At 36.7% G+C, this 13,033-nt stretch overlaps 1 protein-coding gene across 1 annotated transcript; it reads left to right on the top strand.

Moving 5' to 3' along the window:
• Positions 1-24: 24 nt before the first annotated feature.
• LOC112565999 (T-complex protein 1 subunit theta-like) lies at positions 25-11,676 on the top strand. The gene is made up of 16 exons (XM_025241918.1): positions 25-174; positions 1,202-1,292; positions 1,500-1,711; positions 4,631-4,700; positions 5,294-5,422; positions 5,703-5,764; positions 6,079-6,216; positions 6,536-6,607; positions 7,498-7,671; positions 7,932-8,019; positions 8,219-8,334; positions 9,167-9,238; positions 9,530-9,622; positions 10,030-10,101; positions 10,326-10,442; positions 10,690-11,676. Exons 1-16 carry the CDS (start codon positions 115-117, stop codon positions 10,753-10,755), a joined length of 1,632 nt encoding a protein of 543 aa, XP_025097703.1. The 5' UTR covers positions 25-114; the 3' UTR covers positions 10,756-11,676.
• The last annotated feature ends 1,357 nt before the right edge of the window (positions 11,677-13,033 follow it).

The raw sequence follows: 13,033 nt of genomic DNA on the forward strand, positions 1-13,033 counted from the left end.
CCTAATTATTATGACAATCCTGGAAGTACTTCCACGGCTTGATGCCCTTGCACATGCGCCATCGGTCATTAGTTTCGACTCGCAAAGAACTCTGGGTAAAATCGGATTCCAAACATGGCGCTGCACGTACCACGCGCACCGGGCTTTGCCCAAATGCTTAAAGACGGTGCAAGGGTAAGAGACAAGGCTGTATTTTACCATATCGCAATCTAGTATATTCTTTATACAGAAAATGCTCCATTTTGATCTCATCTGTTGTTAATAAGTCAAAGATGGTCAAGCTCCATTCGGCCCACGAGGTTGCCATGCCCGCACCATTCCACAAGCTCGAGAATATTCTCCAGCGAACAATGTTGGAACGAAGTGCGATTGGGAAGGGATGAATTGTGCCAAGAATTATGTCGATATATTTTGATAATACTTAAATTTGTCGATTTGGACTTGGAGGAGTGTGCAAATGCCATCTTTGGTCACCCACGGTTCCTGAAAGTTGTAACTGACCAAGACGACAACGCTCGATTTTGGAAAGAGCATACTCATTATCGCAATGTGCAAGGATATGTAACCACATTCGAGATGAATCACGTATTCAAGAAGAACTGAAGAAGATGGGGCCTATCTTTTCAATGTTTATTATGAAAACTTATCATTTTATGTAATCTTTATAGTTTATGACAAACTCAGCTACCTTTTGTGACACATTGTAACAATGACTCAGCTTTGGTAGCATAAAAAAAAAAAAAACAGTAGCTCAAACTTACATTTTTAAGGCAACAGCAAATATGGATAGTCTGTGTAATGTGACATTTCTACTCAACCGTTTTTCTGGAGTGAATGGGGGGGTGGTGGTTGACAAAGGTTGAAATGAAATTGATATACAATGGCTAGACAATAAGCTGTGATATTTTTTAATGCTATTTTGGTACATTGCAAGCAAGAACATTATAACTAAGTTATTTGTAAAAGGTTCTTGCTCATCCCCCGAATTGGCGGGGGGGGGGGGGTCTTTCTTTAATGCTATTACTGTTCCAGTGAACTGTAAAGTGTTAAGGGTCATTTCCAAAAGCTGATGAAGATACCATGATAAATTTGAACATACTGATACTCTTGATAAATTTTGTTATTACACTCTTATAGTGTTTTATAATTTTTTTTTTACAGTGGCTAATCAGCTGTTTTATATCACATTAATTTTTTCCAGCATTTTTCTGGTCTTGAGGAGGCTATCTTTAGGAATATTGGGGCCTGCAAAGAACTGGCTAAAACAACTAGATCAGCTTATGGTCCTCATGGTAAGACCTTGTAGTCAGTAGCTTGTGAATTTCTTTAAAACCAGCATTTTTTTTTTTTTCTTGTTTTGCCCTTGTATTTCTGAGTTACTTGTAATATTTTGCCCTCTCAATACTTATGCATTAAAACATTCTGTGTGAAGTCAATACATTGTGTTGGCTGTAACTTCACCATGTGGAAAATCGTGTACATAACTCTTTACATTACAGGACAAAACAAAATGGTTATCAACCATTTGGAAAAGCTTTTTGTCACCAATGATGCAGCCACTATTCTTCGAGAGCTTGAAGTTGAACACCCTGCTGCTAAAATGCTTGTGATGGCAGCACAACAGCAAGAACAGGAATGCGGGGATGGGACAAATTTTGTGCTTGTATTTGGTGGAACTCTTTTGGAGAGTGCAGAAGAGCTTTTACGAATGGTGAGCCCACTTAACTGGCAGGGTACTTTGTCAGTACTGTTATTTATTTGTGATCTTAAGTGCATTTATTAAGGCATGTAAAGCTGTTTTAAAGTACTAGATATGCATTCTTTAACAGATTACCAGCCTGGTTTTCCTTTTAGTGTGTATAGCTTGACATCTGAAGCAAATGTGCTCCCTGGTGTTTAGTTCCCTCATAACATAGTATTGATTTTTTTTATATCTATTTATACTTCATGTCCACCTTAAGGCAATAGGCTGTGGTTTACATAGCATTGTGGTGATTGTTAGGACTGAATAGTTTAAACCAGGGATGCCCAACCTACGGCCCGTGGGCCATATCCGGCCTGCGAAACTTCTGTCCACAGTGCAGGAAATCGGCATGTTAGTAATAAAAAAAGACCTACAAAAACGGGGGGAAAAAAAGGGAAGAAGAAGTATTTATCCCTACTTAGGGGAGTCTCTCAATCTTTTTTTTCGATGGATGAACATTTCGATTCAGTTCTCCGACTTGGTGTCTCTACGATGCAGCCGGACATTCAGAAGTTGGTTTCGGGTAAACAACTTCAAATATCCCACTAATTACTACATAATTAATGGTAAGTACAACTTGTCTCTAATAAAAATGGTATCTGCTCTATTTTTTTTTTATTTTTTTTTTTTTTGTATTTTTGCGGTGAAGCGGCCCATGACACGCATGTCGGAAATGTGTATGGCGTATGGCCCCCAGGCCAAAAAAAGGTTGGGCATCACTGGTTTAAACATTGTAACAACCATGGGGAGGGTCTGATGGTTTGTGTTTGTAAAGCTTGTTTGCTGGTTCCCAGGCCTACTTAGGTCTTTGGCTCCAAAGCTCCATCTCCCACCCAACCTGTGGTTAAGGAAGTTAAAGATAGCAGAAGAAAAGGGAAGGGTTCTAATTCTGGGCAATATGGGCAATTATTAATAACAATGGAAGTTGCTAGTTCCGTTGTGATGCAACATTAACATTTGAGCATGTGTCAGAGCTTTTGGTTTTATTATTATTACCTAGTGGAAACTGAAAATGTTGGGCAAAAGCACATAACTCATGTGTCTGCTTTATTCTATAGGCATGTCACTTGGTAGCCTGTGCTAAAGAGACTCGTCCAGTGTTAAGTCATTTCTTGTTTTATATATTTATACATATGTATGAGCAAGAAAAATCTTGATCTTGGAAACATTTGCTTTATAGTGGTCTGTATTGTTTAGCCGGGGACTAATGCTGTTCTATACTGTGTGACAATGTTTCTGTAGCCTGGTAGTGTACATAAATCATTCAGAAGCTGTACACTAATGGCTTTATGAATGTGTTCAAACAAAAGTTTAAAAATATATATTTATGTTCAGTATATGCTTTTAGCAATAACACTACACTTTGCTTAGTTTAGATAATTCTTAGATTGAATCTAAAAGATTCATATTCAAAATCACCATATTGGTTAAAACACCACTTTGGAGATCTGATATTTATGGAATTTCTAGTAGGTAGAGATAATATTGATACATTCTGTAAATTTCAGCATCTAAAATGCAACTATTATTAATTTCAGAATTGGCAATTTCCACCTGTAATCAACAGGTACAAAGTATATGCTAAAGCACATAACTCAGGTGTCCGCTTGTTTTTATGGGCGTGTCATTTGGTAGCCTGTGCAAAAATGATGCATCCTTGGTTGTCATGTCCTTCATTTTTTTATGTGAACAAGACAAATCCTAATCTTGGACACATTTGCTTAGTTTGAAAATGATATTTTGCCAAATTGGTATGGACTAAGAGGCAAATTTCACTTGTTCAGATGTTAACTTGTTTACGTTGATTGTTAATGTTTGTTATAAGGATTACAGCTGTGTGACAGGGGCAAATTGAACTGCAGGGTAATGATGACAGCGCAGTGTTTTGTTTCTATGAGTTGGAAGATAGAGATTGCTTTGTAGGTTAACGCACATAACTCAGGTGTCTGCTGGTTTTAATGGGCATGTCACTTGGTAGCCTGTGCTAAAAAGACTCGTCCAGTGTTAAGTCATTTCTTGTTTGATATATTTATATATATGTATGAGCAAGAGAAATCTTAATCTTGGAAACATTTGTTTAATGTGGTCTGTATTGTTTAGCCGGGGACTAATGCTGTTCTATACTGTGTGACAATGTTTCTTAGGCCTGGTAGTGGATGCAATGAGTATACATGGACAAAACTGAACATATGCTTATTGAATCTTAAACAGAATCTCCATTTTTGTATTTTCATATTATAAATGTAGTTTTGCATTTATATAGTTTTAACCCCAGTAGCAGTGACAGCTGTGGTTGAAATTAGGTTGTGAAAATTAGCACACTGACCTTGCAGAACACAAGAAAATTGTGGACTAAAGTATCTAATTCAGATGTCTTCTCAGCAAAACAGATCTTAGTCTTGGACCCATTTGTTTAGTGTGATGTTTTGGCAACTTATGTCATAAAGTTTTGCTGATTAGCAATTGTTAGTAAAGTGAAGCTTCTACGGATGGAATCACATTCTGACCTAGCAGAATGCATACAAAAATTGTAGGTTAAAGCACATAACTCAGGTGTCTGTTTATTTCTATGGGCATGTCACTTGGTAGCCTGTGCAAAAATAATCTGTCAAGTATTTGAGTTTCATCTTGTTTTGTATATGAGCAAGACTAATCTTAATCTTGGACACAGTTTTTTTTGATGTGTAATCTGAATGTCTTGTAGGTAAGGGAAAACAAATTTAACAGGAAGCTTATAATAATGTGTCACACAAAACCTATTTTCAGCATTTCTTTCTTGTAATGTATCTGGTTTGAATAAAAGTGGATTTGCTGCTTATTTATATGGGTTTCAAATGACTGTTAGCGGTACTATTCTTTGGCTTAAATATTGAAATGTTTTTTCAGGGTCTGTCTGTGACTGAAGTGATCGAAGGCTACGAACTAGCAAATAAGAAGGCACAGGAGATCCTTCCTAGTAAGTGTGGTTTACATTATGTTTTCTTTGTTAGAAGAGAACATTTTTCCACTAGCTTTTAATCTAATGTACTTTCAAGTGTTCATCAATTGTCGGTTTTCATAAACATTTTGCCATTAGATGAAATGTGCAGTAAAGCAGTCTTTGTAATAATGTGGTTACATTACATTTTTTTCCCACAGTTTCTTTGATAATTTACTTAGTATCCTGTAAACGTTTTTTAATTTAAAAAAAGGAGAGAGGGCGGTGATAGATGCACTTAAAGTGTGCTTTACAACCATACAGCTATAAGTCATGTTATTGTGATTATTTAATAATGTAGGAGCTTCTTGCTTCTTTACTTGCTGGTCCTGTGGAAACTTAAAAACAAGTAATAAGAGTACAAAATACAGATGTTTATGTATATGACATTTGGTGACCTGTGGTACAGTAAGCCAGCCAATCCTTGCTAAGTTGTGTTGAAATTCACATGGTGTTTGACACTACCAGTTGCGCACAGATTTATGTATAAAAAATGCTGTAGCTAAATGTGTAGACTTTTTTTTTGTGACTGTCATGTAGTAACAAGCAGATTTCAATACTGAATATTTCAGCTTTAGTTGTTGGAGAAGTGAAGAACATGAGAAGCAAGGAGGAAGTAAAAAGTTCTGTTCGCACATCTGTTATGAGCAAGCAGTATGGAAATGAAGATTTCTTGGCAGATCTTATTATCAATGCTTGTGGTAAGTCAACGCATTCTTCTGTTGATTTGTGGGAATTGGGAGGGAATAGATTGGTTTTTAACAAATGGGTGTGAAAAGGAGAAGTTCAAATAGTCATTCCTTTTATCCCATGCATTGAAAGTTGATGTATGTATTTTAAGAATTCATCAATTGTCTCTGTGAAATTTCAACCACTGATGGGTAGTCAGAATTTATTTAAATGTTTCAGCAAAAGTCTACCTCACAGTCTGAAGCACTGCACATGCTGATAATGGTAATGACACAATTCCAATTGTTTCAGTTTCAGTGCTGACTTCTAAGATCTCTTTTAACGTGGACAATGTCAGAGTGTGCAAAATTTTGGTGAGGACCTTTATGTTTGACTTACTTTCTGATTGTGATGTAATTGGCTATGGATATTAAGTTAAAATTGAGTGAGATTTAATTGTTTCTTTTTTTAAATAGTGAGAGAATATGCATCACAATATTTTTTTCAAGGAATCGATCTTTTGTGCCTTTTTTTTTTTTTCTTTCTTTAATTAAGCCTATAAGAGGTTGTGCAATAAAGCTGTATTGCTGGGTTCACTTTTGAACTGTTTGAATTACATCCACTCTGGCTTCTAGATGTGTTGACTTGTGATAAGGGCCAGCTAACTGCCAGTACTTTTTTTTTCTAGGGTTCTGGTGTACTGCAAAGTGAAGTGGTGCAAGGCATGGTCTTTAAGAGACAGGTAGAAGGAGATGTCACCAAAGTAAACAAGGCCAAGATAGCTATATTTTCTTGTCCTCTTGATGCCATGCAGACAGAAACAAAGGTATTAATACAAGGCCACTTTCCACTCTTTCTGGCATCCATTTTATCTTTTTTATATTTTTGGTTTGTAAAAGTAGATATCTGAAATGTTAAAAATTGTTAATTAGACCTCTTAAAATCAGGTAAATTATGCATCTGTTTACATGAGTAGAGGTCTTCTATCTTTTCATCTACTTTTTTTGTTTCTATTACAAATCTTACATTGTGCTTGGGTTCTTGCTTTGTATTAACGACCTTTTTAGATGCAGCTCTAGTGCCTGATTTTAAGAGACATGGTAATTTGCAAGGTGAAACTTGATGTACAGTTATGTGTTTCATAGGGTACGGTGCTGATCAAAAATGCAGAGGAACTCATGTCATTCAGCAAAGGAGAAGAGAACCTGATGGAGCAGGTAAAGATATCTGCAGCTTACGACCAGTCAGTGGATTTTTAAATATTTTGTTTAACCCTGCCATAGCTTCATTACATTCATCTTCTTTTGCACCTTGCTATTTTCTCTCTTCAGACTTCAGCCCTAAAGCCTTTGAACACACAATTTTCAGAGGGGTAGAGGTTGACCATCTCAGCAGTTCTTGAGATAAAACTGGAAGCCAGCATGTGGCAGCAACCTATCAAAAATAGTAATTGATGCTAGGAAATCACCTGTGTCCTTCGCAGTAGTGTCGTGTGGGTTTTAAAGTAAGCAGTGTCAGCATATGCTGTGCAGTGCAACATGGGGATGCTACAGCTGCTGCAGAGAAATTAGTGCACGAGTTCCAAGAACTTATTATTAGTGAGTTAACCTATATCACAGCAGAGGAGAAATCTTTGCCTGGCCAGAAACCAATGAAGGATATACCCTCCTGCTCTGTGCCAAATCAAATCAAATCAGATCAGACTTTATTGTCTGTCGAGGAGACCCAAGACAGAAATTTTTCTTTTGCTGACAAGGGCAGGCATACATACTCATACAGACATTTACACACACAGTAAAACACACAGTTAGGAGTAAATGGAAGTGCAAGTGGAGATTAGAAAATCAAGCCACAGCTCATCTGCCACTAAGAGAATCCACGAGTTTTCATTGTTCTTTGTTAGAAAATTACTGCATAAAATATTATATTAATTGATTTTTATGTTGACATTTTTTGGGCGTGGAACAGACTAATTGGATTTGTATTATTTTAAATGGGAAAATTTGCTTTGAGTTACAAACCGGGTTTTTTCAGGTGGGGGAGGAGACTTGTTTAGCACATGTTGCATTTGAGTATTAAATGCATCATTGGTTTCTTTTTTGTGCAGTATATCAAAGGCATTGTAGATGCTGGTGTGAATGTGATTGTGACTGGAGGAAAGGTTGGAGACCTTGCGCAACATTATTGCAACAAGTACAAAGTTCTGGTTGTTCGGCTCACGTCAAAATGGGACCTTCGTCGACTATGTAAAGCTGTTGGTGCTACTGCTTTACCCAAAATAGTAGGTTGTTTTTTGTTGGTTTTTTTTTATTATTATTTTTTTTTTTTTAAGTGCTTTCTGTTAATGATTTTTGTTGGGGTCTTTTGTGGCTTTTTGGGTCTGGAGTATGCACCTCAAGTGCACAGACATGAGCTACTGTTTCATGCAAGTAAGTCTAGTTGTCTGTTTTATTTTAAAAGTCAAATATATGCAAGTGGCAGGAAAATCTTTTAGCAGTTTTGATTTACTCCCAACATTATAATTCTTTACCATTTTTTCAGACAACACCAAGAACAGAAGAATGCGGCCACTGTGACAATGTATATGTTGATGAAATAGGGGAAACATCTGTTGTAGTCTTCAAGCAGGGTAAGTGTATTGGTGATGCAGAAGGCATGGAGAGATAAATGTCATTATTTATAATCTAGTGCCTGATATTAATGGCAGAATAAATGTTGCTAGCCTGTTATGCAGTGTGCTATTTGAGCTAGCTAGCAGTTAAGCAGTATTTGATTATTAAGATTATTTGTACTTGATGGAATTATCGGATTTTTTTTTTCTTTTTTAGACAAAGATGAGAACCCTATCACAACTATTATCATAAGAGGATCGTCTGAGAACATCATGGACGATATTGAAAGGGCTGTGGATGATGGTGTCAACACATTTAAAGCTCTTACAAAGGTAGTCTACAATTGTTCATTTTACGTTACAGGGAACTTAGCACTCATTCAGTGTTATATAATTTAAGTTTGATTCCACTTATATAGACAATAAATTGGAAAAGATTTTTTAATGACTTATCCACTCCCAGTTGGTCAGACCTGATCAATAAACAGGAAAAACAAATTTGACCAACTCACCCCAGCCCCAGCTTTACACAGTTGACATGTGTTAGCTACCTTGTTTCTGTGTTCACATGGATACGCCATGTGTGGCATGTGAAGTCTTCTGCTATCAAATATGTTCACTGTACCAACTGCTGGTCCTGCATATCTAAATATCCAGGTGTAGTCTGTGCATGTGTGGGGATTTTAGTGATGCATGCACACTATTGCAAGACGTTATGTTTCGTGTAAATCTTCAGGTGTGCCTTGATGGATTAAACATTTTCTAGTTTTTATTTATCAAAGCCAGCTCAAATCATGTGAGTAGTGTAATTTTGCTTTTGCAATGTTTTATTTCATGTTTTTTTGTGATGTTTTGTCCTTTACGCTTATTTCGAATACTTCATGCACGTGCGCAGACTCTACCCAGAGATTCAGTTAGTGCCTGAAGATTTGGTTTTGTTAACACATGCCTGTGAGAGAGCTATTGGGGAAGGGGTCAAATTGGTCAAATTTTTTTGTTCACCATTTTTATTGGTCAAGTCAGACCAGTCAGGAGTGGGTAGCTGAAATTGATGTAGCTAATAAAAAATATATATATATAAGACTTATCTTCCCAGAGACAGTTCTTAAAAAAGAGTGGTTGTTCCCAGGATCTTTCCTAAACAATATAAGCTTTTTTGTTTCAGGACGGAAGATTAATTCCAGGAGCAGGTGCAACAGAAATTGAATTGGCCAAACAGATAACTAGTTTAGGAGAGGTTAGTCTTGAGTAAAATTTTTACCAACTGAAATCCTCTTAAAATTATTTGCATTCGATAAATTTTGTTATGCAAATATACTGAAATGGGGTGTGTTGTCAATAAACTTTATTCAGTTGCAATGATATTTTCAAGTTATTGATAATGGTTTTTTAATTCCTAATTGAAGCTAAGAGGAGGACTATATTTACTTATCTAGGGAGAACCTATTAGAAGATTATGCATAAGGATGAATCGGTTGCATTTTACAAGCACATGTATCTTTTTCTTTTTCATTCTCATTTTTATTAGAGCTTGCCAGGTTTGGAGCAGTATGCTGTTAAAAAGTTTGCAGAATCTTTAGAATCTGTCCCACGTGCACTCGCAGAAAATGCTGGCATGAAGGTAAGAGATCTAGTACCAACCAAACCTGCTTCATTTTATATAATAAGACAACCAGTACTTCTGTAGTGTACTGTCCCTTCAACATTCTCTTTTTCACACACTTAAAAATTAAACTTCCTAATAATATAGATATATTCAGGAGTGAAAATTATGCTTTAGCGATGTGATGTATACAGGTTCTGATGGTGAAAAGCTTGTACAGCACAGTATCACATTTTGATAGTGTTTGCCCTTCATAGAGCAGTTGGTCTATTTTGACAATGCAAACATGCAAATGAGCATCGTCAAACATGTCACCTGCATCTTTTTCCATTTGGGTTCACCATTATCATTAGTGCTAGACCCATTTTTTAAATTGGCAAATGTAAGAATTTACTTTTTTGTGTATGTGTGTGTGGTGATTTCAGGCTACGGATATTTTGTCAAGACTGTATGCAGCTCACCAGGAAGGGAAGCAGACTTCTGGTGTTGACATTGAAGTAAAGAAAATATTTTCTTAATGAGTTAGGGGTTTTTTCATGCCTTAATTTTACTTCAATTTTTACTTAAACATTCAGAGTGTATACAATGGGTAGATTGGTTTTCTTCTTGTATAATATCCCTGTCCATTGATTGATCGTGGCAATAGCAAAACACAATATTAAAGACTTAAAATTAAGAAAGGGAAGTGCATTTCTAATTATTGCGCATGATGTCTTTTTAGGATGCCTCTAGTGTAATGGATGCCAAAGAGTGTAACATTGTCGACTTATTTGTGAGCAAGTCATGGGGAATGAAATTTGCAACTACTGCTGCCTGTACTGTACTCAGAGTAGACCAGGTATGTTACCCATTTCTAACTGGATATCTACAAGATCTTGTTTAATGACTAAATGCCTGCATTGTTTATGCTGAGAGTAGGTGTGATTTATGCAGGTTGAACCAACATGTTTTTTTTATTTAACTTGAAGGATTTTATAAGCTTTTGAGTCTTTTTCATTTTGTATTCATTTTATGTAAAGAGTGTTTTTAAAAAGATCCATTGTGTTGGTGTTGGTGTGCTCATTATTTTTTGTTTTCTCCTCTAGATCATCATGGCCAAGCCAGCTGGGGGTCCAAAAGCCAAAGAGAACAAAGATTGGGATGAAGACTAACCAGAATACTTACAGACTTATTGTGCTGCATAACATCATGATTCATTTGGGACTCCTTTCTGGCATAGCCATGTCATTCCTGCTGTTGGGCATGTATATGTGGAAATACTGGGAAATGTCTTAGAAGCTGTTGTACTGTTGGGACATCACAGTTTCATATTCTCTTTGCTGAAGGTTTTTTTTTCCCCCTCAAACCCATCAGTTTGAAAGAATGTGCAAGTCAAACATTGCCTCTCTTTAAATTGATTTTCAAAAATCCATCTTGTTACAAATTTATTAGCTTTTAAAAAGTGATTTTGCATAGTTATGGACAGTACACTACAGGTCTTCCTGCTTCCAAGGACAGTTCTCTTTTCGGATTTGCAGATTATGATACACGTAACTTGTTTGGGTTACAGGCTCAATGCATCATTAGACACAGTGGTACCACTGAATGGAGTATTTTTCCAGGTGACTTATTTATTACACGAATACTGAAAGTATCAAGTGCATAAATATTGAATTTTCACATTTTGGACGAAATCCAAATTGCACCGCAATGCAAACTAGTTTCTAAAAATTCCTGAAGTACTAAAAAGTACCAATAGCATTTGAGATTAAGTGCATATTTTGTACCTACTACAGCTTTTAATTAGAAAAGGCTATTGAGAAGGGCTTTACTCTGCCAAAGCTTAAAAGAAATTAGATTTAACTTGATGCAAGAAAGATGCATTGTAACGTAAACCCTACAGATTGTGAGCTTTTGTCATTATTATTATTATTATGCTTGGACTAGGAATGAACAATTGAAGAACTTGCTATCACAGGCCTTGTCTTAACTTTTTTTAATGTAAACATTGTGTTTTAAGTTCCACCTCAGTTTGCCTGATTTTTGAAAAATTTTGTAATTAAGCAGTTGACAGTAAACTGATAATTCTTCAATTTTGTATTTACAGTCTCTCTGGTTTGTGTGTTTGGGTGGGTGAGGAAGTAATATATGGTAAGATAAGAATTTATTAGCCAAGTGAGAAATTTGACTTGATGTGTGCCACTTGACATACCGATCACACAATTGAGATGTTACTGCTTGCACTGTTGGTTGCACACACATGTAGGCATCTCAAACAGTAGGCAATGAACAAAAAAATAATCAGGTCTATTATTGTGTTGTACATATAGGAAGTGTATTTCACATTTATCTATCTTTTATACTACCTGCAAACCATCACCATTAAAGCTGAGAGAAGAAACTAACATTGGTTAACGCGATGACTGCATGTATCAGTTTAGCAAGGTTAAAAAAACTTGCACATAAGCTAGAACCTGTGGAACTGGCTGGTGCAGATTGCCAAAAAGTTCAACTAAGGACACAGGTTCTGGTACAGCAGGGAGGAAACTGGGCTTATGATGTAAGGAAGTGCTTAGCATCTAATGCCAAAGCTTTGACTATCAGAGATTGTTCGTAACCATGTCAAAAAAGGAGTACACTCCTTCTAATCCTCCCTAGATGTGAGACGTTAAAAGTTTTCTCGTTCAAAGACAGAAAATTTCGGTACAGATACTTCTGCTCCGTTTTTCTACCCTTTCATTACCCACTAGTTAAGAACATCTTGAAATTAAACCAGTCAGCTACTTTCCTATGCCAAAAGAGCGGTCAGCACAAAACAACTTCATTGGGTTATTATTCATTATTGAAGTAGATAAAGATGCATTCTCTGTTGTGTGATTTAAATGACAGGCTCCTGATCATCTTCCAACACCACTATAAAAGAGTGTCTTTGACTGCATGTTATAGGCCAAAACTTAAATGGCAAGAATGGTTAAGCCCGGAGGAGGGATGTGAGAACTTTAGCCGTCAGCGCTTTGATGCGGTATAGGACCGCCGTGCGGCCTTGACTAGAACCACCTAGATCATTCTAGCACAGGGGTGGGCAATTAATTTTACCAAGGGGCCGCATGAGAAATTGGGATGGTTTTAGAGGGCCGGACCAATATAGTTAACTCAGTTTTACCCAATACTGTATATATATAGTATATATACTGGCGGGCGGGCCGGTCAGAGACAGGTCTGTTCTAGCAAGTTGATGGGCTTTGGTAGATGGAATCGCCATTTAGCTTTTAGTTGCAGCCTTTGAAGCATCCAGAACTTGACGTCAGCTATGCATTCCTGAGTCCTGTCAGTAGTCCAGCGTAAAGAAAACAGGAGGTAGGACTTAAATTACCAGATCTGGCAGCCGTTTGAAACTTACACAGCTAATGACTAGTTTTAAACTCTGGGGCAAGCAGTACGTACTACAAA

This window comes from Pomacea canaliculata, linkage group LG6, assembly GCF_003073045.1.
Source record: "Pomacea canaliculata isolate SZHN2017 linkage group LG6, ASM307304v1, whole genome shotgun sequence".
Lineage (NCBI taxonomy): Eukaryota > Metazoa > Mollusca > Gastropoda > Architaenioglossa > Ampullariidae > Pomacea > Pomacea canaliculata.